Source organism: Phalacrocorax carbo, chromosome 3 (genome assembly GCF_963921805.1).
Source record: "Phalacrocorax carbo chromosome 3, bPhaCar2.1, whole genome shotgun sequence".
NCBI lineage: Eukaryota > Metazoa > Chordata > Aves > Suliformes > Phalacrocoracidae > Phalacrocorax > Phalacrocorax carbo.
The window spans coordinates 51,435,234-51,459,992 of record NC_087515.1 but is presented as its reverse complement, the minus strand read 5'-3'; the positions used below and the strand labels follow the sequence as shown (position 1 = coordinate 51,459,992).

General features: G+C 40.7%; 1 protein-coding gene across 2 annotated transcripts in view; it reads right to left on the bottom strand.

Moving 5' to 3' along the window:
• The window catches only part of RPS6KA2 (ribosomal protein S6 kinase A2), a 183,166-nt gene that overhangs the window by 86,484 nt on the left and 71,923 nt on the right, over positions 1–24,759 (bottom strand). For both annotated transcript variants that reach the window (XR_010372137.1, XM_064446922.1), the window contains exons 2-3: positions 23,722–23,838; positions 19,467–19,548 (exon numbers count right to left, since the gene is read on the bottom strand). Coding sequence is in view for 1 of the 2 variants with exons in the window: in XM_064446922.1 (XP_064302992.1) it covers positions 19,467–19,548; positions 23,722–23,838 (199 nt within the window). In the remaining variant the exon portion in view is untranslated. The remainder of the gene's footprint in view (positions 1–19,466; positions 19,549–23,721; positions 23,839–24,759) is intronic.

The following is a 24,759-nucleotide window of genomic DNA, read 5'->3' as shown; positions in this document are numbered from 1 at the left end:
TGTCTGACACCAGCAACTGCCTCTTACAGAGGAAGATACACACAGAAAATACACAAATAATGTCAAAGGTTTTGCAATCTGCTTAGAGATGTTTGGCAAAAAGCATTATTGATTACAAATTATTTGCCTGTCCCTACCTTTCAAAATAACCTTTTGGTAAGAAATGTCCCTGCTCAGCCAGGAGTGGAGGACTAATTAACTAAAAAAGCAAGAACAGAGGGAGTTAGAAACTATGTTAAGTCAATTAAATGACCATTGAAAAATATTGGTAGCAGGAGAAATTAATCAGTGAATTAAAGAATGGATTTAAATTTCTTTCATTATCCTCCTCACCTCCCTAAAACTCAGCACTGTGCCTCGAGTGGAACAAAAGCAAAATATAACTCAGACTCAGGAACACGCAACTCAATTTCAAATTCTTTATGTAGCACTGGAACATATGACTGATATAGAAAATAGAATATATACATGAAACTATGTGCAACATCCTTTTCAATTCTATTTCTGTTATTTTTGTCTGGTTTTAATGCTGGCCATTGTAGACAAAAGCAGAGAGCTAGATTCTAATTTCAAATCCACGCTGTGTACATCTGGCAGACAAAGTACTTGTATGGTGACTAATTACCCGAGATATGGAGAACACGGGCTTTCCAAAAAAGATCATAATCTAGCTTCAGTGGCTTTGCTTGGAAATACTATTTGCATTACTGTGTTTGTGCTCCACACATTATTATACTGAAATCTTCTAAAGAGCAGCCTTTCATGTTGTACTTTATCAGCAGAGCATTATTTCAACACAAAGAAAAATAAAAAAGCGTCCTGTTGACACCTGAACGTAGAAGTGCACCAACAATGTCATGTAGGGATTTTATGTGCATTTGTTTTGAAATGCATATAATTTAATGAAGGTTATTTTTCTGGAAGAAAGATCTTCTCTGCCTCCAAATATGGAACCTTTTAGAGATGGGGAAAGAGACATTAAAAATAGAGCTTTACCACTCAGACCTAGTGCTGCTGCAGCAAAGGAAAAAAGCAGGTTTACAGAGCAGGAGACACTCCTTTGTAGAAGGGCACTCTAAAAAAATCAATATGAATGCGAACTGTTTTTTAGGAGTCCAGGGTCTGGAGGAGGTCCTTTTATCTCCCCCTCCCTTCCCTTTTTTTTTTTTCCCTTTTACATGAAACAACACATTTGGCTTTAAAGAAATCAAAGACTTTCCTTTGGTCTGGTTTTTTTTTTGTTTGGTTTGTTGTTTTTTTTTAAAGCAGCTTGGATGCTTCAATGTAGAGATTTGGAATGACAGATGCCTCTAAATTAATCCAAAACTTTTAATATTGAGCTTCTGTTTATATTATTTATCATTTATTCATTTTTATCTTGAAATGTTTGGAAAAGTTAATTAAATCTTACAATATCGCTCTGAGGTACCTCTGCTCAATTTTCCAGCAAGGAGAATGAATGGACAGATTGATGAAGTCTAATGCTACAAAAAAAAAAAATCACATGGGAGTTGTCAGGAGCAAACACAGGTTTCTAGGATGTACTACCTCCACTGAAAACAAATCCTTACAGCGGTAACCTCAGCTCCCCCCACATTTTCCTGACACCCTTGCCCAGCGAGGAGCAGCCCGCAGAGGCTGCAGTGGGTCTGAGCTCTGACGGTACTTCTCGGTGGGCTCCCTCCTGCCTGGGAGAGCCTCTGGCAGCTGCGGCCTCCTGCTTCTTTCCCCACTGGGACACCAACTTGGAGCTCTCTCCCCAGCCAAAAAATCCCACAGACGCTGCAGGAGCTTTAGTGCATTTTAGATATTTGGCTGAAATTAGCCAGTGAGTTCAACCCTGTCATTAGAGAAGTACTGACTGACAGACCAGTGGGATGGTCATACAAACCTCATGTCCTTAGCAGAGGTGAAATTTCAATTTTGTGTATTTTTAAACAGAACTGGACCAACTGAATATACACAGATGTGCTTCTGCACAGGTTCAGTGTGAACCCATTCCCCCCTACCAAGGTCTGTGAGCTGCAGATGTGCAATAATATCCAATAAGCCAAATCGTATGGTGATGTTCAACACTAGCAAAGTCAGAAGTACACCCCTTATGATCACATAAATCAGTTCTAACTAACATTGTTAAAAACAAACTGAACAAATGGCTCGATGAAGAGCAGAGAAAGCTGCCATTTACTAGCATGGAACTTCCTCCAAAAAGCCAAAACCTACAGCTGGAAATATATCTGTCCACAACTTATGCAAAACTCAAAGCCTTCAACACCTCTGCATAGCTGCACCTGGATAATTTTTTAAATGTAAATCAAATGTTTTATTTAAATTTATTTATCTTAGTGGATGCAATACCCTGCCAAATGATCCATGATGTGTTATATTTGTTTCTTGAATTCTACTTGAACATACTCTTATTTTTTATTATATTTGCTTCAGTTGAACAGAAGTATAGTATTATTAATATTGCAGGCAATAGCAACAATTTTAATATTAATTCTTACTGATAGGCAATAATTACCTATGCTCTAGGAATAGGCATAATTTCAAAATGACAAACGAATAAGAGGGCTGGCCTTAGAATTCAGAGATCCCAGTAAACACAATTCATCAGTAGCTCTGGAAATTATGCTAACCTGAAGGGAGAAACTGGTGGCTGTTTCATGTAGTTTCACAATAAGGAAAGGGTGCTTAAAACAGTTTTGAGACAGTTGGCCATTTTTTCCCCTCACAAAGCAGATATTTAGAATTTAGTTCCAACCTACAAGGATCCAACACAGAAAAGATATAGAGGTACATATAGTCCTCAATCCCACTCCTAAATGCAGTCCAAGGAGGGCTGAATTTTCTCCATCAAACTACTCTGATATCTCCTGTCAGACTCTTAATTCCCTTGTAGCTACTGTCCTGCTGCAATTCTGGCTAACTCATGCAGCTGCACGAGAGGCAGCACCAAGCCTAATGTTTCCTACCTGTGGGGCAGTTCAGCATTAAATGAGCGTTTGCCTTCTGTTTGCTATTGCCATGTTGCTAAGTCAACAGGCACAAGGAAGAAATTGTTTTTCTCTTGTCCTTCTTGAAATGAAGATGATCCAGATGTCCAGGAACTGCTGGGTCTCTCAGGGTAATGAGTTTCATCACTTGCCTTTTAAGCTTGAAGCCCAGCGTGGTTTAATCAACTGTTGCTGCTTTTTGCTCTTAGAACACACCTGTTTCGTGGGTTTTACAGGCAGGCTGAATAAAGTTTGTACATTACTGTACCCTGGAAGTGTGAAAACTGTGCCTTGGTATTCACCAAAAATATGTTCTGCAGTGTATCATCAAAGGCAAAAATACAGCTTTTATGATTGAAAAGTATTGGGAGTGACCACTGGCTCAGTTGTGAAAATGCAAAGACATTCCCTCTTATGCCAGTCTCCTACCGAAAAAATATTGCTCCCTTTATTTAATCTCTCTAGGCCTAAAAAGCCAGTTGTACTGAAAGGGAAATTTCTTCTCCTTCAGGGTCTTTGAGCAAGTGCTAGTTCACTTGCAAAGCCTGGCAGAGCTGGAAGGGGGTGAGGGTCATGCTGGAGCTCCCCAGGGAGCTCCCTGGGACACCACCTCAGGGCAAAGTGCCCCTGAGTGAGAGTGATTTAAAGCCCACCTGAGCCGCTTTTATTTTGTTTAATGGCATGGTATGGAACCTTCTGTCTGGTCCATCTCAGATGTTTATGGACAAGACTAACAATCTTTTATGTAATATTAAGTGACAAATCCTGGAAGGAGTGGAAATGTGGTACTACCCCTCTGTGGAGAATGTATGTAGGAGATGCTGTCATTTGCCACCAGGGCAGTTTTGCTCATAGGCTGACTTAATCCTGGTAAACTTTTTTGGTAAAGCTGCTTGAAACTTGTAATTTTGGACATTTTCAAAGTTGCTTTTGCTGTGGCTTTTGTTCTGAATTGGAACAAAAAGCCTAAATTCAGCAAGTTTTGCCAAAATTAAATTGCAAAAAGTTGTTTTGAGTGCATCAAAGTACTGTTTTGTTAAGGGGTTTAATTTATTTTTGATCTATTATTTCTTAAACACTAATTATAACATACAACTACAAAATAATTTTTAAAAATATATACAATCAAACCAAAGTATTCTGCTGAAATGCTTACTACGAATGTTTTCTTCAAGCAAAATTTCACTCAACATTCCTGTTCCTGTGGATAGAGACTCTACCAGAAAAGGTACACTGACTCTTTTCTTTATCAATGGTAAGGTACATTCAGAAGAAGACAGAATAATAAAAAAGAGGATTTATGGGTGCTTGAGGAAAAATATGTTCACTGAGGCCACCAGGAATTTTAAAGCAAAAAAAACCCCCAAGCCGATGTCTTCCAAATGTAGGGTAATCATACAAAAGTAGGAAGTAATGTTTTTGTGATTGGCCTAATTGCACAGCAGTTTGATAGCTTAGTTCTCATGTGGGTAACGCAAGGCTGTGGCTGGACAGCAGGAGGTGCATTTCTCAGAAGGGAGGGTTTGGATGGATCGGTCACGGAGCATGAGGCATATGTTAACATTCACCCTGAGCTACGCAGCAGCCCTGGCCACAACTGCACTAGGCTGACTTCTCACTCTAAACACTTCTTCCATTAGGCTGCTTGGATGTGGTAAACACGGGGCCAATTCTAAGAAATTGTTTTGGACAAGCATTTTAGTTACTAAATTCCAAATATTTTGGTTTGTATAATGAGTAACTAGTATATTTAAGGAATCACTGAGGAAGCTGGGATAGTGGCTTATCATCCAAAACTGAGGACATTCAGTTGATTTAGGAACTATGAAGCCCTGAGACAGTTTCTATTTGTAAACCTCATCCTGTGTGGTTTATCAGGTTGCCTGCAGCCCAGCCCTCTGAGCTACTTGCACATAAAATAGATGGGAATTTAGAACTCAAATATTTCAATAAAACTGTAGTGTTTAATGTCAACATTCAGGCAAACCAAACTTTTACTTTGCCCAGGCCCCGACATGCTATGCAGACACGCTTAATATAGCTCTGTTGATACGCTTGCCTCATAAAAATAAATGAGCATCTGTGAGACGGCTGTCTGTCACTGAAGAAGCCTCCAGTCCCATCAGCAAGTAGGGCGTGAAGTCAAGGCAAGGTTATTTCCTAAATTAGAGCACAAGGAAAGCCTGGTCTCATGTCGTTACCGACACGCTGACTAAAGCTTTGCAACGAGTAAGCCTTGGACACAGAAACAACAAGAAAAAACGGCTGATGTAGTGGGTTGTCCTGTGAGGAGAGAAGCACAGTGCTCGGACAATTGCAAATTATTTTTCAGCCCGGACTCCACTACCGTATAGGGAGCCTCGTGGAAGATATGACTAAGTTCAGAGACTCTCTGGGTGAAATCACGGCTCTAAACCAGTTAGTAGTAAAACCGCTGTTGACATTAATAGGATCTCACCATCTACATCTCAGTCTTTGTATACAGTTCTGAAAATATACGTAGCTGCTTGAACTCTAAAAGAATACCTAACTGAAGAGGAAATCTTCCTTTTTCCTATTTCACTGGGTAGCTGCCAGGAGCTAAACATAAACTGTACTAAGCAATGACTAAAGTGAGACAGGAGGAGAGCAGATAAATATTTAAAGGATATAAACATGAAGGACAGAGAAGAATTACTTATAAAATTAAAAGGAAAGAAAGGAATATAAATTCGAGGAGGTAAGTGAAACAGAAAAAGAAATGTAGATTGTTGGGCAAACCGTAACTGGATGAATGCCTATGGAGCAGAGTGAATGGTTGGGATTGGAGCCTTATCACTTGATATATTTTAAAACAAAACTGAACAGAAAAATTTAAATAATGATTTAGTAAGAAACCAGCCTGCTCTGGCTGCAGGGGAATGATATTGCATCTTTCACTATGTGCTACTGTGCTGTAGTGACTCCACCTCAATAAAGCACTTTTTCAAAAATACTTCTGGATTTCACTACTACGCACAAGTGTTTGGGAGACTGACTGAAACAGAGCAGTCATTTGTACCAGGATTAATGCCTGTAATTTTATGTTAGAATATTCCAGCAAAGTGAAAAATAAATCAGAAAATAAAAATTCCTGTTGGGAAGGGCCTTGACAACCCTGTGAAGGATAACCATGCACAGTTTAGCTTCCACAGAGTGCTTTTAATTCTGAGATCTCAAATAGCTTTACCAAAAGCCTTGGATCACTATGGCTGTTACCCTTTAGGGGACAGCTGGTGGTTAGAGAGGTAATGCAGCTTCTCCAGGGCCATCCAGCACAGCAGCCACCAGCCCCGTGGCAGCCCTTCCAGTGACTGCTCAACAAATCAATACTCTTCGCATGCAGAGTACAAACTTTCAGGCTCCTCAAAGCTTTGCTTTGGAAGTTGCTTGCTTTGTTCTTCTTGTGAAAAACTGCTCTCAAACCCTCTCGTGATAAACTCTCTATAGCAAACTAAAAACCAAGTGAGTCATAACAACATGCAGGATTTCTGCATATTTCTAATGAAGCAGCATGTAAGGAGTCCTCTGACACTGGCCAATCTCATGCAGCAAAGTCAGCTCTGACACCTCATGAGTGCCTCTGTTAGTCTCACCTATAAGTCACCCTTCAAATCCCTTCCATCCCTGCCCTGGCAGCAGGGCTGAACAGCCTTGCTCCTGCCATTTCCCATTTCTTTCAAGGGAAGCCACCGAGCACCCACTCTGCCAGCACTGGAGCTGAGCAGCCTTCTCCCTCGCAGCCCCCTCTCGGGTCCAAAGCAGAAATGTGCAGAATGAGGGGGAATGCTCTGGAGAAGCTGGCAGTCAGCTATTGCCTCCTTCCCGAAGTTGGAGAAGACTAGCTCTGGCCCTGTCTCGCTTCTGCTGCAAAACTCAAAACGACACCTGATGCAAGTGCTGCCCACATTCCATGCTCCTCTCCCTTTCTGGCCCTCCAATTCTCCACTTGCAGTTTTGCCCTTCCTGTTGCCTTTCTCTCAGCTCCCCACTCCAGATCATGCCTCCCAGCCCACTGCTAGCCCTGATGCTTGGCTCAGAGGGTAGTAGCTTCCCACTGCCCCAGAAAGCTGTCCTCAGGCATCTGGAGGACACCAGCTCACCTGGAGACAGCTGAGAGGCTTCTGGAAAATGGGGTTGTCTGGATTTCAGTAGGTTGGAAAGTCAGCTAAAGGAAGGCTGTGTGTGGCAGGCAGATGTGCCAGGGGAGGTTTAACTTGGATATTAGGAAAAGGTTCTTCACCCAGGGGGTAGGGGAGCACTGGAACAGGCTCCCCAGGGAGGCAGTCACAGCGCCAAGCCTGACAATATTCAAGAAGCACTTGGACAATGCCCTCAGAGACATGGTGTGAATTTGGTGTTGTCCTGTGCAGGGACAGGACTTGGACTCCATGATCCTTGTGGGTCCCTTCCAACTCAGGACATTCTATGATTCTATGATTTAGTGTGATGGTCTAGGAAGAGCCTCTTGGATTTCTTGGTACCAGGGTCAAAGTAGCTGTTTAAGAAGCCATCTTCTGCATAAAAGTCCAGCCCTGGGGGCTCACTGGATGTGCAGAGCAAAGCCACTTGCTATTTTCCTAACAAAGCAAGAGACTGCGCACAAGCTAGAGGCCTGTATTTTCCCTTTATAGGGAACTATTCTAGAACACAGAGGGAGGTGGTTAAGGTGACCTGAATGTGGGGAACACCATGTAAAAACAAAAATACAAAATAATCTTTCTAAAAACACATCTCAAAATATTTATTTCTTATGATAACATGCAAAGTTCAAGTTAATGCCCACATCTATTTACATCCTACCTAGGTGTATGACATTAATATTTAACATTGTATAGCTTATGATATCCATAATGAAAACAAAATTGAAGTGATCAGCATTTGCAAGTGCTGTATTGCTGTACAATCCCATAAACTTGAAATTCCCTGTGAACATGAAGAGCAGCTCTGACTTAACAGTGTTGATGATGACAATTGCCCACTAAATGGCAACCATGTCACAGCACAGATGATGTCTGAAAGATGACCAGAGACACAGCGCAATTATCTGAGCAATTCCAGCTTTGCCCAAATTTACAAAAATAATCTACTGCTGCTGAGAAAATGTCAGTTAAATTACTGCACCATGGAAACCTCTCAAGTGTGTCAATTACAGTCGCATTCAGATAGAAAACATTGTGGACAAAATAGAAAGAAGAGGCTGTCGTTGACGCTGATTGCTGGTCTCTCTTTGAACATCATCAAAACCTCCAACTTGGAGCAAATGCCACAGTCATGAGGAAGCTGTAACTGACATGTGTAACCCACATGAAGAGTATAAAAACACAGAGAATACTTTTGTTTCCGTTGAAACAAATCCCAGATGGTAGTCTCCCACACTGTGCCATCTAACTTTTATGAAGAACCAGCTGAGTGCTAGCACACCTCCAGCAGCAGTTGTGAACAGAACGCCTGGCCAGCTTTTTGGTGAAGGTTTACAAGCGATGCAACTGCAATGCCGTGTGAGGCAAACCGTCACCAATGTAACTGCCCCCCTACCCTCTGCTGCCACTCTAACTTAAAATGGCATCAACTGGCAGTGCTGACCTCTCTGTTCATCTGTCCTCGTGCTTGAAAGGAAATAACATTTTTCTGTTGTATTCTGGGAATCAGTAAAAGCAGTGGGATCCAACTCCCAGAGGATGCTTACGAATTTGGTTTCCAACCAACAACAAATGCACTGCAGTTGCAGGCAGCTGAAATTGGTTAAATGGCAATTATATTGGATGCTCCAACTGGTGCAACTTATTCAGTGAACAGAACAAAGAAATGCTTTTCATATAGATAATGGACTTGTACTACAGCCAACCACTTACAGAGTCCATCAGGGAGGTTAAAAATCCCAGTGATATTTAGCTATTGTGTTTCCAGTCTAGCTTTCCACTACAGCTACAAATTTATGCAAAAGTACAGTTGATTCATAGCTCTGATTATTTCAAATAGTCCAAGCGTTATACAGAAGAAACGTTTCCTGAAATTGCTTCATTTGGATTCTTTACCCATTAAATTCCATAATGCAGCAGATAGCACTTAAGTGGGGAGGAGTGTTAATAACATCTCCATTAATATCTGACTATTACTTTTCATAAGGAGATCGAGCACTGTGAAGAGGAGGCTGGCATAATTAGGTTAACATTACAGATATGGAGATTGAGAAAAGGAGCAGCAGAATAGTATCTAGATTATGTTCACACAGCAGGTTGGCGTCAGAGATGCGAGCAGAGCCAAAGTCTTGTAACTTCTAAACTGAGGTACCAGCTCCTATACAAAACACAGCCTGTGATGAAAGAACAGGCTACATGACATACATTCAAAGGAGAAGGCGGCTAAAAGCATTTGAGCCTGTATTTGCCAAAAGAGTAATTTTTCTCTTCCTGTAGTTCATGCAGCCTCGTGATACCAACAGCATGCTCTTGGACGTCAGGCAGGATTAAAAGACTCCCAGTGGTTCATTCACGTGCTGTGCAGCTGACTCAATAGGTTGCCAGCAATAGCTTCTCTTTTTCAGCAATGCGTTTCTTAAGATTAGCAGCATTACAAGCATTACAAGCAAACAGAAAGCTTAAAAAGCTCCTTAAAGACAGCGCAAGATAAACAAGACACAAGAGAAATACAAGCCCCAAGACCAAACCAAAAGAAAACCAGAAAGAAAGAAAGAAAATCTTCACTTGAAGATTCCCATTTGGCCTACAGGATACCAGCCAGGAAGGCAAAAGGAGAAGGCCAGCAGACAAAATAAAATGGTGACGAGTGTTACGTTAACACTGGTAAAGCCAGACTGTCCTGGGCACATCCTGCCCACTGATGCTCCTCTTAATTCTGAAGCTAAACACATAAAAGAAAGGTAACGGAGGTTGACAGCTGCAGGCAAGCACAAGAAACTGAAAACACCCTCCAGAAATGCTGGTGTCTCAAGCAGCAACGCAAAGAAGAGCTGTATTACCAATCCTTCTGCTGGAGGGCTGGCTTTTCCTAGGAACTTTCTCTGAATGGAACTCCCCAAAGGAACAAACATTCAGTATCTCAACAATATGTCCACTCTGCCATCTTTGCAGTAGGCATTTTTATCTGTTCAATTAAAAATCCCTGAAGTTTCAACAATGTGCTTGGTAGACCGGGGGCATTGCTACTACTGTAGTAACAAAGCATTTACAGGGGACCTGAAGTCTGGAGCATGCAGCCAGAGCAGGTCACACTTTGTTTAATGGTCACCTCCAACTTAGCACTAGCAAAACTAAATCTTCTTCTAACCCAGACATCTAGAATAAATGAACCCTGAGGAAGGAAAGGAAGATGAAAGATTCTCAGCCTACAGAAGATGGAGGCTAAACATGATAGTCTTCAAGACTGTGGAAGAAAACTGCAGGGAGGAAACTGTTCTCAGCGGAGAGGATGTGAACTAATGGCCTCAGCTGTGGCAAGGCAGATATAGGACAGATGTTAGGAGGCATTTTGTAACAGTAGGGATAGAGACAGTCTAAGGACAAGTTAGACAAACATCTGTCAGGAATGATAAAAGCATAGCTGTGCCACCCTAGGTCAGAGGTGGGCTCTGTGACTACTTCAGGTGCCTTCCAGCTGATGCTTTCGTAGCAGTGCAAGGCAGGGGTTGCCCTCAGAGACCCCCACACTGGTGTGTTTACCTGGCTTGGACCTGGGCAGGGACATGAAATAAGCTCCCAAAGCAGAACCACTGAGCTGCTGTGTCCCAGGGATCGGCCAGTCCTCACTCCCAGGTATTCGGCCCAGGCAGAGCACTGCGCACAGCCAGCAGTGCCTCTCTCCAGACTCATTCATTCAGCTGGAGCTTCACATCACTCTTCATAGACCTGTTCCAATTAAAGTAAGCTGTGCTTTTCTCCTCTCTCTCCGTGCTTTCCAGCTATATGGTGAAGGGTGTGAGGGCTGACAAAGGCCATTACAACTCCCAGTAAAAGCAGGTTTTCTACAGATAAAATGAAATTGAACCACATTTGTCAAACCGGATAAACATTTCACTTGTGGCTTCAGGACAACTGTCTGTGTAGTCTCTCAATTCCTGAAACTACACCAAAAGCAACTAACAGCAATCTGCTACTTGACAATAAAAAATATCAAAAGCGGTCTTTTCCTTAAAGCGACAACCAATCTGGGAGTAACTGCAAATAGCTGTCATTAGATATACAGTGCAATGAATACAACAAAAACAATAATCCAGGGGAAAGCAAGCAGTAGTGAAAGCCCTTGATCATGAGGACTTTGAAGAATGAGTTTGGGTCTGAAAGCCTTTTACTAATGGCCCCTACAGGAGCTGCAGTTTCAAGCGTCTCCATTGCTACTTATTCACTGTGTCAAGCACAGCAGGATCAATTGAAACTTTAAAGAAGTAGATGGCAAATTGACTGAAAATTACAAGGGGATTCGGAAAACTGCTTTTTACTATCAAAAATGAAATGGGTATGAAGGACTACTCATCCCTGAAAAAAACCCGCCACTGTTACTTGACTGCCTGGAATAGCTGGGGGACACATTCAAATGCAACCTGCAAGAGCTGCTGCTTTTTTAGAAACTTTGAAGAAGTAATTCTTTCCATATTTCATTGACAGAAGAGTGTGACTCAACAAATGTTTAGAACAAACACGTATAATGTGATCACAGGTGAAGAACATATCCTTTCTGCCAAGGAAATCAGCAGACTTTTCAGTGCTCTCTACCTCTGGCTTCAGATTTGAATCTCCTTTGTGCTCTCTAAGGAATCACCATACGAATACCTGAATAACGCAACACTTTAAGCTACTGCTAATAGAACCCATTGAACTGCTCAAGGATTAGAAACTAAGGGCATGGGTATGTTAACTTAGCAAAAAGATGGAAAAAATCCAGACAGCTCTGTGCTATACCTAGTGAAAAATGGAAACACAGGTGCACTCAGTGTCTTCATAGCAACATCTGAAACTTTGGCTTAAACCTATGACTACACAAGCAAGCAGCGTGGTCCAGCCAGCAATCTATGGGAAGTAACATTGGGTGCTGGGACCTGAGGTCCCCCCGCACTATATGCATTCTGGGGCGTTAATATCACCCTTTGGTCCCGTGGCCTGAATGCCCACGAGAGGCTGGACGGCACTGTGTGTGCTCCTGGCTTAATGTCGTCAGGACGGAACCCAGCTTCTGTGCTCTGAAACTGCCGTGCCTGGCAAACCAAGGCACAGCGAATGGGGATGTCTCAAGAATTGCTTCAAAAGCCCAGTCCGAGACAAAGCACCAATGCTGCTGAATGCTAGGACTCCCATCACAGTTTCTGCTACACCACTGAACTTCTCATGGAGAAAGCTGGGGTTTGCCTGTGAGTCCTGTCCTGTGCTCTCTTTGGGGAGAATAAACCAAAGCTATTTCAGGCAGCAACATACTACTGAAGCTGTGTTCCAAATGAACATACAATGCAGTGAGCTATATTTTTATATTACTGTAATAGCAGAGTTGTACTGGAAGAAATGTGTGGACAGGAAAGGACTGGGCAATATTGCTGTGTTTACCTACAGTGTGTACGACAAGTGCAGAAGCGCATGCTCCTGTGCAAATCAGTCTGGCTGAATAACAGGGAGAAAGACAGGGAGACTGATTATCATTTCTACCAGCATTTAGGCTAAGACTTAATAATTCTTAGGAAAATAAGATGTGCTTGCTATCGAGCAACCTGAGAAACACTTTTAACAAGGGGGCCCTATACAGAACTCAACCGTCAAAATTTTCATGAAGAGAAAGCTGAATTTTCTTTGGCACTTAAGAAAAGCTCCATGAGGAACAACAGGGTTTTGTGTATAAAACAAACTGGCCAAAATGCTCCCTTGCTACAAAGTAGAGAGCATTTTTAATATCCAGAGTTCATTTCTTAAATGTGTTAACAGTGGGAATTTTTGCCTGATAACTGGATCTTCATGATGCACTTGGCATTGTGAAGAGGCTACAATTTAACTAGGACTTCATACAGTGAGAAATCCCATATGGCTTGAATAGAAACAGATAGTAACATCTTTAAGTGATGCATACTCAGTTTATATTTAAAGGCAAAAGTTTTCCCTTCTCATCCAAACCTGAATCCAAACACTGTACAGAATCACTAAAGAATATTAAGTATCTAACCTGGAAGTTACAATCTCAATGATCAGAAGTCAATACTCTTTATCAAACATTAAGAAAATAAACTTCCAGCAATGCTCTTCGTCATTTTTGGCCTGTCCAGCCTGCTGTTTATTCAGGTTGGGATGCTCTATAATATTTGCTGACAATGACCTAGTTTCCTAACCACGGTTCATTTTCCTTATAATATATGAACACGTTATTCTCCACCGTCCATTCGAAACAACCTAAGTAAGCTCTTTCAAATGTACTGTGCCCTCTCCTTCTTCAGAAAGCAAGCCCTAGATAAGCTGACTTCTTAGTGGAGGAAGAAAGAGGTGGTCTGATGCAAGAAGCCTTGCAAAGGCACAGTAAAGCCACAGCCCGATGGTGACCTCTAAGCACTGAGAGCTGAAGATCTTCCACGTTTCATTTTCAAAACTCCCACAGAACAAAAGTTCTGCTTCCTTGGATGGCAGCTACTAATTCCAGCTTGCTCCTAAATTGTGATGAGCAAGGTTGGCACGTACCTCAGCTTAGCACAAAGCTGGAGATCATCTTCTTGACTCCTGGCCCACAAAGCTTGCAAGCGAATGAGCAAGGTCCAGACGGTGACCCAAGAGCACTGCTGTGCAGCTGAGCACATACTGATTAGGCTGATCTCTACATTTTAGACTCACTGGTGAAACATACAGGGGAATCATATATCATTGTGTTTGTCCACACAGAAGTTGCTTTTTCCTTCCCAGATTTTCCTCTCCCCATTGAAAATATAGTGTATGGCTATTTGTGGAGAGGGATGAGTTTATGTCTCAGCTGGATCTTTAAGGGCACTTCCAGGTCCAGCAATGCTTTTTGTTTGGTTTGGTTTTGGTTTTTTGAGCTCAGAGCTCTAACATTTGGACAGTTACAATTCTCAGAGTAAAGAAGCCATATGAAGGCAGCAGTTCCTGAGGATGAAGAGCATGTAGCCTTCCCTCTGAACAGCAGGGCAAGGGGACTTCTGCTGCGGGGTCTGGACTCGGAGGAAACTGTGTGTGTGGTTAGGACTCCCCTGGTGAACTGTTTAGAAGAGGGTAATAAGAGGTCCAGGAAGATATTAAAAAGACTGAAGAACACTTCGAGAAAAGATAAGAAACCAAAAACTAAGGAGTGAACCTGGGTCAAAAACATGGCCTCTCACCAAACACAGGCTGAGAGGAATAGGACAAGACACCTTAAAAACCTGGGCACCAAAGAGCTAAGTTTATCTGAGATGAAGGCTCTTTCTAAGTCCTGCCATATAAGGTTAAATTGTTCTTAGACTTTTGTTTTGTTGCATTTCTTTTCCCTTCAGATCAGAGGGAAACCACTGGCGTTCAGTGCCTTAGATCTGAGTACCACAGTCATCACTGGGAAACTGAGTTGCATACAGGGGAAAATTGAAGAAACTTCCTTCAGCTGGTGTTCAAACTGGGAAGCCACTACTACAATTTTATCCAGTCCACAGTCCAGATGTGATTTCAAAGTTAGTGACATTTAAGTTAGTTGTTCAATTAACAATTAATTATAATGAATATCATCAATTTAACATCCTTGAAAACACCAAAAACTCTCTGTGAGTCAGTAAAGCTGCTGTCACTGCTTACTGCATCTATAACCATCACGTGCACTTAGGACAACTGTAAACACATAAGCCTACTGGCTTAGACTGAGGGGATCATAAACTGCAAAGCACTTCAGAGCTTTTGACAAAACAGATTATAATTTCTAAAGCCCGTAAGCAGAAACCGGTAGAGTATCTCAGTTTTCAGGGTCAAATACCTCCCAGTGCCAAGATTTACACACCCCATTACCAACAAGACGGGCAGATGAAAACTACTTCTTGTGACCCATCACGTAACCTTCTCTAGATCATCACTGTAATATTTACAAAGTTCATAAGCATTATATCAGTGAATTATGGCTTCATGCCACTTTCTCTAAGATTGCATGTCTCCTGGAGGGATGGATCTTTGATTTTTCAGGCTCCAGAGGTAGCCCTTACATTCCAGCGCAGCAACCTGTTGGGGATTTATGGGCACTTCATGGGTGTTTAATGAGGCTTACACTGTAAGCGATCTAAACAGCTCTTGTTCACAAAATCCTGAAGCACACCCAGTAAAGCTGATGGAGCCTGAGACACCGTGAGAGAAATATTGAGTGAATAAAAATAATCAGCCTGCCCTTCCCTCTGTCCCAGCTTTGCTGGTGAATACAAGACACACATATGCACAGAATAAACAGTCCCTGTTTTCTTTCTGTTTCCTCAGTCTCATGGTGCATTCAGGCTGGGCATTCAAGGGTCACTGATATAGATCTGTAAGTTTTTGAACATATAGATGAACTTTATTATCTTTCAGGTTTCTTGTCTAAAAATCTGATTTTCAAGGAAAAAAAATGTAGAGTGTAATGAAGACACAAAAGTAACATTTTGAGATGGTATTTAATAGTATTAACTAATGACATTCTGAAAAGTAAAAGTCTCACTCTTGGAAGATATTTAAATGCCTAAATGTCTTTTTGAGAACCTGGACACCCCAAAAAAGGTTTATGTTTGCAAAAGTAGCTATTAGGGTATTGTAATTTAATGAATTGTGTTTCAAATCCAGATGAGTTACAGTTATACATACATGTAGCCTTGAATCTGGTATATTTGCCATCTGGCACCTAACAGATATAATATTATCAAACATTTTGGACAAGGTTTTCCTAAAATTAATAATTAGAATGAAACATTTATCTAGTTTCTTTGGGAGGTTCTCTGCTTTAAAAACTAGATATCCACAAGTTTTCTGCAAAAGGAAATGAGGAGGAAATGAAGGAAAGAAAATTCTGTGTGATGCTTTCATTTACAGCTGAGAAGGGCAGTGGTTTTCTCACTTTCAGGGATCCATGTTGTTATAGGTGCTTATTCAGATGTAGTCTACATTTAATATAAACCTTCATGAGATAAAGATTAATTTAATTTTTACAAATGCTTGCGTGTACAGCATGTGCCTCTGCACACTTTCACAATCTATACCGGAACATTTTGGAGTCTAACTCTCCCTTCACAGCAGGAATGGTTCTACTGTTTAGCAGATCTTTTTTCAAGCTTAAATCTACAAATGTAATTGATCTACAAAGCCTCTTTTGTATTAAACAATTTTTTTGAGCTGTAAATGCTTGAAGACTGTTGTTGCTGATTGCTGTACCCTTCTTATACTACCCTTTGCTGTTGGTGAAGTTGGCATCATGCTAACAAGGGCCAACTACCCTGGAAAGAGGCAGGAGGCAGCAGATTCAACTGGAGGAAGCACCGTTTTGTATTTCTGCTTCTTCCTAAACATTACCAGCCAGCCACGGCCAGAGTCAGGCTCCTGGGACAGGAAACCCTTCGGCAGGACCCACTATGGTTGCTCTTTAGAGCAAAGAAGAAAGGTAGTTTTAACCTGTCACTCCTGAAGGCATTTAACTTCCTCATGTTTTTGTTTATCTGGGTTTTAATTCTTCAGGCTAATCCAGGAAAGAAAAACAGGTCTGGTCTTTTCTTTTCTTTTCTTTTCTTTTCTTTTCTTTTCTTTTCTTTTCTTTTCTTTTCTTTTCTTTTCTTTTCTTTTCTTTTCTTTTCTTTTCTTTTCTTTTCTTTTCTTTTCTTTTCTTTTCTTTTCTTTTCTTTTCTTTTCTTTTCTTTTCTTTTCTTTTCTTTTCTTTTTTCTTCTTTTTTCTTCTCTTCTCTTCGTCTTCTTTTTTCTTCTCTTCTCTTCGTCTTCTCTTTTCTTCTCTTGTCTTCTCTTTTCTTTTCTCTTTTCTTTTCTTTTTCTTTTTCATGTCTCCATTTTATGTGTTTTGCAAACTCGTTTCGCTAAAGAAAATAACTGCTTTAATATTTAGGACTGTGTGGCCATGTCAATGGCACTGGCACCAAGAGCTTTGACCTTTGTGCTTCATGCTGTACTGTACAGTACAGGTTAGGAAGTGAAATAATTCAGAAATTTGTCTCGTAGCATGCCTTTTGTCAGTAAATACTGAATGCAGCACTAACAAGTATTTATGGCTTTGCTCCCATTACTTGATGTGGTAATAAATACTTCACATTGGAGTGACTTCCAGCCTTTTTGAGTGTAGGTAGGCAGCAATAATTCAGCACTCTCACTTAAAAGATGAAATTAAGCTGTCAGAAACATTATCTCTGTGCCAAAAGTTACATGGAAGCTCACTGACAGCAATCCTCATTGCTGCTCTTCTCACTTGCCCTATGCCAATGGAGTTTTGCCTTCATTTTTGTACTTAGAATTAAACAGCTGTCAGGTCTAACTTATTTGTGCACCCTATTGTGGACAAATTAGTTCTTACCCAGGTGCTAGTTATCTTCTGATTAATGGGAAGTCCAGAGCTACTAGTTAGAGGGGTAAGCAGTCAGAATGGGAGAGAAATGCAATCCAGCAAAATCACAAAGCAGCCTCAACTTTTGGATCTTGTGACCCATGCTTGAGAAAACAATAAATAGCCTGCTGCAATGGCCAAGAGAGGAGAGAAGCAGTGGTTCTGTGGTAAAACGAACCAAGGAACTGTAAACACAGAGGTGCCTGTTCTTGATGGAACAGAAATTTGATAGAACACTTTGGGTAGTTTAAAATTACCATTTAAATTTTGAGAATTCCTAAAATAGTGACCTAATACAGATTTTCCTCTTTGACTAGAATCTAACATTGCAGATTTAGCTATCAAATATTAAGTAACAATCATGTTTGGGGATGCAGACAAAACCCTCCCCCTCTCCAAAGCTCTTTCTGCTAAACACATCTCAGAGTTATACAGAAAAAGAGGGAATACCCAATTTGTACCTTGGGTGAAAAGTTCTGGGTTGTCAAAAGAAACAGAAATAAGTCTCTGGTACATGCTGACATCAGAGGGGTCACACAGCCCTTCCTCAGATGCCATGCCTGGCAGGAGACAGCTTTCCCCAGTGGGGAAGGTTCTGAGAGTTGAGTTCAGCTTAGTTTGGGCACTTCATGGTCCTGCCCTTGGTTGAAAAGTCAGAGATTCACTCTGCTGTACATATTGTGTACACAGGCCTGACCTTCTACTTTTTGTGTATTATGCCCAGTACTATTTAAGTGGTTATTTACATCATGCTATCCTGCCAGAAGAAACTTTCCCATCTACATTCCAAACAAAAAGATCAGGACACCAGAATTGCTTCAAACTAACGTTTCTTTGAAAAGGCTTTCTTCAGGGAAAGGGCTGTGTAAACATCTGGTTTACCACTTCCCATTTTGACTATTACTCAGAAGAGGTGCTCTGTCTGCCTGCCACCACCTGCTGTAACTCTACTTTACAGCTACCGGTAGCTTCATTTTTCTTTTGGTTCCCCAAACTGAGGCATGCTAAAGCAGTGTGGATTTTTAAGTCATCAGAACTATCTCAAAATGATCTCTCTTCACATTAGGATAGGCATTTAGGCACTATACTGCATAGTGCAAACCCACATAATCCAAGAAAGAGTGAAAGAGCTGCTCTGGGCAAAATGAATGCTGCCCATCTTATCTGCAAAAAGTGTCAGGCTTTTGAGGGGATAAAGCAGAGTACGATGCTAGGTCAGGGAAACAAGAAGATCACTGGATCTTCCTAACTCTGTGGAGGAACAAACATTAAGGACTTTAGCTGAGACTGGACTTACTCTGTTTGCTTTTCAGTCCTGTGCTTTACTAGAAATTTCTTTTTGGTCTGAGTGAGGCTGTAGCAGACAATGGCCCCAGAAGAGGCTGACCAGCTTCAAACATCAGTCATTTGGCCCCAGCCTACTGGAGACCATGTGCTGACTGGTCCTGAGCTACGAAACATCATGATCTCAACAACCTCAGCATGACTCACAGCACTTGAAAATATGCTCCCATGAATTTTCAGACATACAGTGAGAAGCACCAGCTGGAAGGCCTTTCTGCCCAGTAGGATTCATGTTTTACTTCAGCAATATACTTATTTTAAAAGACTTATTTCAGCTTATTGCACCAACAGACGGATACTGCCACTGTGATACAAATTAATATATGCCCAATAGAAGTCCTATAAGTAACACCAAGAAAGTGAAGAAAGCATGCAGCTAGAAAACTCCAAAACCCTGTTTTCCTGCTCCCACACTCTATATAGGTAACGTTTTTTGCATACGCTTTTTTAGAACATTCACTACAGCGAGGCAGAATTTTGGAGGGTGACAGAAACATATTTGTGCACTCATATACTGTAAGACAAGACAAGTGAATGACAAAGTAGCACAGAAACAGAGGCTGCAGCCACTGTCCCAACCCTTACCTTTCAGAGTTGCCTTCTTAAGTACCTTCATGGCATACAGCTGACCTGCATCAGATCCTTTGATCTTCCTCACTAGAAATACCTGTAAAAAGCAGATGTCTTGCATAGGTGAGTACTGAACTTTCAGTTACAAGCCTTGCCGCATTTGAGGAACAGGTTCAGGAATTCTAACAAAAGCTATTAGCTGAAAGGACTTTGTATCTATTTTACTTGCAATTAGTTGAGCTAGCTCTGGAAAGCTTAATTTTTAAGCCTTTATTCCCTCACAAAGAGAATACATTCAACATTATTGATTAACTTACACATTCAATTAAAGATGGGTGAATAGTCATAATTAGTGTGTGCACATCTCTTCATATTCTGACCAGCTTTACATGAAAAAGAAGTTGTGTTTCATTTGTGCTTAGGAATGTGCAGTCTCTTAAAATTATTGCCATCAATTAAATTAAGGAGAAAAAACAATTTAGTTTAATTTATGCTGTAAATCATGAACGGTGACTGGCCACAGATGTAACTGAAGCAAAAAGTTCATACAGCTGAAAATCCAGTTGCGTATACTTAACAAAAAGTAGGACTGTTTCAATTAACAAATAGGTTAGTATAATAAAGACAGTTTTCCTTATTACAGTTACCTGTGTTACATCTTCTGACAGTGTAAATTTGCCATTGAAATAAAATAAAATAGTAGCTAAAATTCTGATCTTTTTTGTTTTACTCCATGCAAGTCGTTCTTATCTTCCCTGAGTGTGTCTGAGCACTGGAGGGGTAGGAAAGGGATCAGTAAATTAGTTTGGTCTTTATAGGACTTCCAGTGTTCTAATAATTGAAAATAAGATAAAGAAATCTTTTAGCTGATTTCTAGGACTCACTCTGTGTGCTGAGGTCAGAAATACCAGACAACAGTGTCTCTCTTTTATTTCAGCACTTTTGTTACTGGACAGAAGCAGGAAATAAAGCCAAATGCAAAAAGCAATATAAGGCCACATACATGGCATACGCTTATAATCATATAAATTATCAAAGGCTAGCTGAAATTACATATCTAATGAATGTCTAGTTGGATTACAAAAATCTGTGGCAATTATTTTATTCCTTGCCCATTCAGGAGCCATGCAGCTTTCTTAACTGCCTCCACCCAAAATATAAAAAGCCAAAAAACGAACGGAGGAAGTCTGTTTCTAGCACATTATTTGCAAGTTGAAAGACTCTTCCTCTAGCAAAAGAATAATACCTGTAAACAGATTATGGTTTTCTGAAACACCTTTTGAGGAAAGGTTTGTGGGGAGAGAGAAAAACTTTTAACAACCAACCAGAGAAGCTTAAAAAAAAAAAAGGCTAAATCCTCTCTGAACACTTTAACCAGGGCTCTTACTTCTGTACAGCACCACAGCTGCAGCACTTCTACAATGCAGTCTGATACACTTTTGGTGAGACTTTCCTTCTCAAGACGTTTCCTGTGGATATGAGATATGCACAGTTCCTCAGCTGAGCTGCCCTAACTAGCTGAGCTTGGGCACATGTTGCTTGTTCCCATCTCCTGTTTCCTAGTTTGATGAACATACAGAAACCTCTGGTACTCACAACTGTAGGAACAAATGATGAAATCTAGATGCAACAGGAACACATAAGACTTTCTGAAGTGTTTTTCATTAACATTCGTGATAAATTAAGCTCAGCTGCTCCAGCATTAACAGGAAGTCAATTCATTTAGAAGTTTGGCTAGACAGAGAAATGCAGGGATATTTTTCTGTCCTGCCCAAGTAAAAGATTTAATTTTTGCATTACACTGAGAGGAGAAAGTCAAAAGCAAGCTTGCCCAAACACTAGCTTTTCAGCTGTATTATTATTCTGTAAAAATGGTTATGGAATCTTTATCCAAAAACCAAAACCCCAAACTGTTAAGATAATGATTTTAAGCTGTACTGCACATAGAACAGCACAGCATGCTGCATCTGCAGGAATATTAGGTTGCAGTTCTAGAAATATCTTATCTGCCATGTAATCCTGCAAAGCTTGTAATACCCATATCACTGTAATAAGCAAAATTATCAATATTTGTTACTAGTCACTAGACAGCTGTTCCCTGTAGCATGGGATAGGGCACTTGTCTGCATTCCCTCCAAAACAGATGAGTCAGGAACACCGTGTGCTGTTTCAGAGGACATCAAAATAATCATCGAACCGAAACGGAAACAGAACAAATGAGCACGCATTGTATTGCAAAATTATGTTGTCCTTCTGATTATTCTTAAAGGTAAAGTCACATTGTTCTTGAAACCACCAAGTGGTCCTGGAGTACGTACTTGGCTGGTTATAGTAGCTATACTATACTAATTTGCCAGAATAGCACAAGCACGTGGCTGAGCATGACTTTCAATTTTTTAGTTCAATATGCATGGAAACACCACAGGTTATGAATACCTGAACTAGCAAAACTCCTTTAGCTGGAGCAATGGGTATATCACCCAAATCCCAAGCTAGAAAGCTAAGCAAGTGCCATAACTTTCAAGACTGTTGGGAGCACTCCCTCTGACTCCAAAGACGACTTCTCTAAGCCTCCAATAAATTATTTAGGCCTCAGGAGAACAACTTGAAAACCAACTATTTTGCATCCCCAGAGACTTATGGATTTGAACCATTAACTCAAACACCAAGGTGATGAAAATTTAGATGGTTGGGGACTGCACAAGAAAAAAAGAGCAGACTTCCCTCCCCTGTCTCTTTGCTGCTCTGGGGAGTTTACCAACCTGTTTCACATAAGATATGGAAAGTGATGTCCACACTCACACTCTGAACCCCCAGTGAACTGGGTGGAGCATGCCCAAGTAATCAGATCTCCTTTTGGGAAGTGGTGGCAGAGACCAGGCATTTTGTAAGCAAAATGCCTAAAACTAGAAATCCAACTTGGACAGTAAACAATGAAATACACCAGTACGATCTAACATAGCCAGCGAACCATTTGAAAAGTCTTTACTGCCTGAATCTGAAAATTAGCCATTCTGCCTCTGTTAATTCTACAACAGAGATTTTCTTCTCTTGTTCTTCTCCTTCTTGTATTGAGTCATACAGTAAATCTAATTTTGAGTTGTTTGACTTTTCACATTTCTTTAATATTTAAAACTCAAGTATCATTACTGTGCTTTCAAGAAATTCTCTAGATCAAAACTTGGTAGTGAGTGCTAAGTTTCCTGATATCTTTCACCTCAGGGAACTTCTAACAGCCTCGTGTATCAATAAAATACTGGAATAGTCAGGAAGTTGAGAAATACTCTCAATATAGCTTCTTTCTGGAATAAAACTAAAGGTCCTGATTCATTGTCAGGGTGCTCAGCTTTGTACTGAATACCTCAGCAACTTTTGGCTGTAAATTGGTTCTTCAAGTTAGCCAGAATAATCCACCATTGACTTGAAGGATAGGAAATATTTTTTTAAAACTCCACAAATTAATATACTTAAAATTATAAGGTCTTCCATGCCTAGTTTAAATTAGGTGCACTATTCCACAGGTTTCAAAGTCTTATTTATGTAAACCATGGAAAGAGTTTAAGCCTGAATTAACTTCTCCTTCTTTCCCTCCATTTCCTTCCTATTCTCATTTCCAACTGACACATCCTGCTGAAGAAGAATTGTGTTTGGGATTAAGAAAAGCCTTGGACTTCAGACAAAAATGTTGTTTCTCCACAAATTAGCTTGTGGTCGTACAGGTAGGTTTTCCCACCCCCAAGCTCTCACCACAATGATTGATCTCTTCAGCACTGGGGTTTGACTCCAGGATCCTCTCAGCAAAGCATACAGGCCTCTGAGCGTGAGCTGAAGAGCAGTCTGGGACATTGAAATGTGCTTGAGATCCCATTTGCCCACAGTGGGATTGGGCAGCTAACTTCTTTAAGCCTTTGAATGTTCCTATTTACATCCTCCAACAAAGCAGCAGTGCTGCTCTCACATCCCTGGTGGGTAGGTCAGAAAGAGGGAGGGGGTGCCTAATTTTATAACCAGTGATGCTTACTAATGCTCTCTTATGCTCATTAGTCCAAGGTGAGAGCCATAAGCACTGTTTCCTAAACTGTTTTATATACAGGAGTCTAGCTGAAAGACAAAAGTGTTATTAAAATGAAGGTAGAAGGGGTTTCAGCTTCCTTATCTGCCTTTACAATATAATTTATATAGGGACAATGTTACCAGTGTAAATGAACTCAGAAAAAGGACATGACATTTTTGATGTTGCTTTAGGTGATTAGATGACATTAAAAATTACCTTTCCATATGAACCTTGTCCTAATACTTTCAGCAGCTCAAACTGAGAAGGATCTGCTTTTTCAAAACCTTCCTTCACATGATGACTGATGTCTATTTCCTTCACGATACCTTCTTCCTGCAAAGGAAACAACAAAAAAACAAAATCCCCAAATCAGAGCTGTTATCCTAAGGAAACATATTGCTTATTAAAATCTCATCTTCTGTGGTGCTGCATTCATGTATGAAATTTTGAAAACAGAAACAAATGCTTGTCCAAATATTCCACGTGCCTGTTACTGGCTGGGGAGGGGAATGTCAGGACATCCAGGCCTGCTGCTTCTGTTTATTGAGCCTCAAGATATAACTAGGTAAAGAGAGGAAATGCAAGCTGAAACACAGAAATACACTGCAGAGCTTGGAGTGACCACCACAGACCTTGCTAGTGGAGTGGCATGTACTATAAATTTGTACTAGAGAGGCTCCAGCACACTTCCCTCCACATACATTCTCATTCTTCCTCAAAGCATCATTTAAACTCTGTTTAAAAGATATCTTAGTCTTAAGCAGCAGTTCTCCTTATGAGCAGGCAATAAAGAAAAGGCATTGCTAAAAGTGGCTCTCCCTATTTACCTCAAAGAATGGAAAGTTACTACCAGTAACCTTCTAAATAGAAAACAAATTAATGATTTAGATGTGAAGATGGGGCAGTGGTAGAAGGAAGAACGACATACACTTCTTTGCTTGCAGGAATTAGCTTTAAACACTCTGGATTTTCCAGATTCTTTTGTTAAAATATTTCCATTGCACATTCTTCAAAGACACCAGTTGAACTAGAACTTTCGTCTAGTTGTTTATGTTTTTATGGCATGTTCCTCTAAAAAGAGAGCAACTGGGTCATGTGAGACCCAGAGGGACTATGTAGAGTTTGCAGCAACCCAGAAAGCCACTGGGCTGAAAAGAAACCTGGAAGTAAGGACCTGCTCTTTAACAACATAGTGGGGAGGGAAGATAATATTTGCATGCCTTTTTATTTCTGACATGTTTTGTACACCTAAAT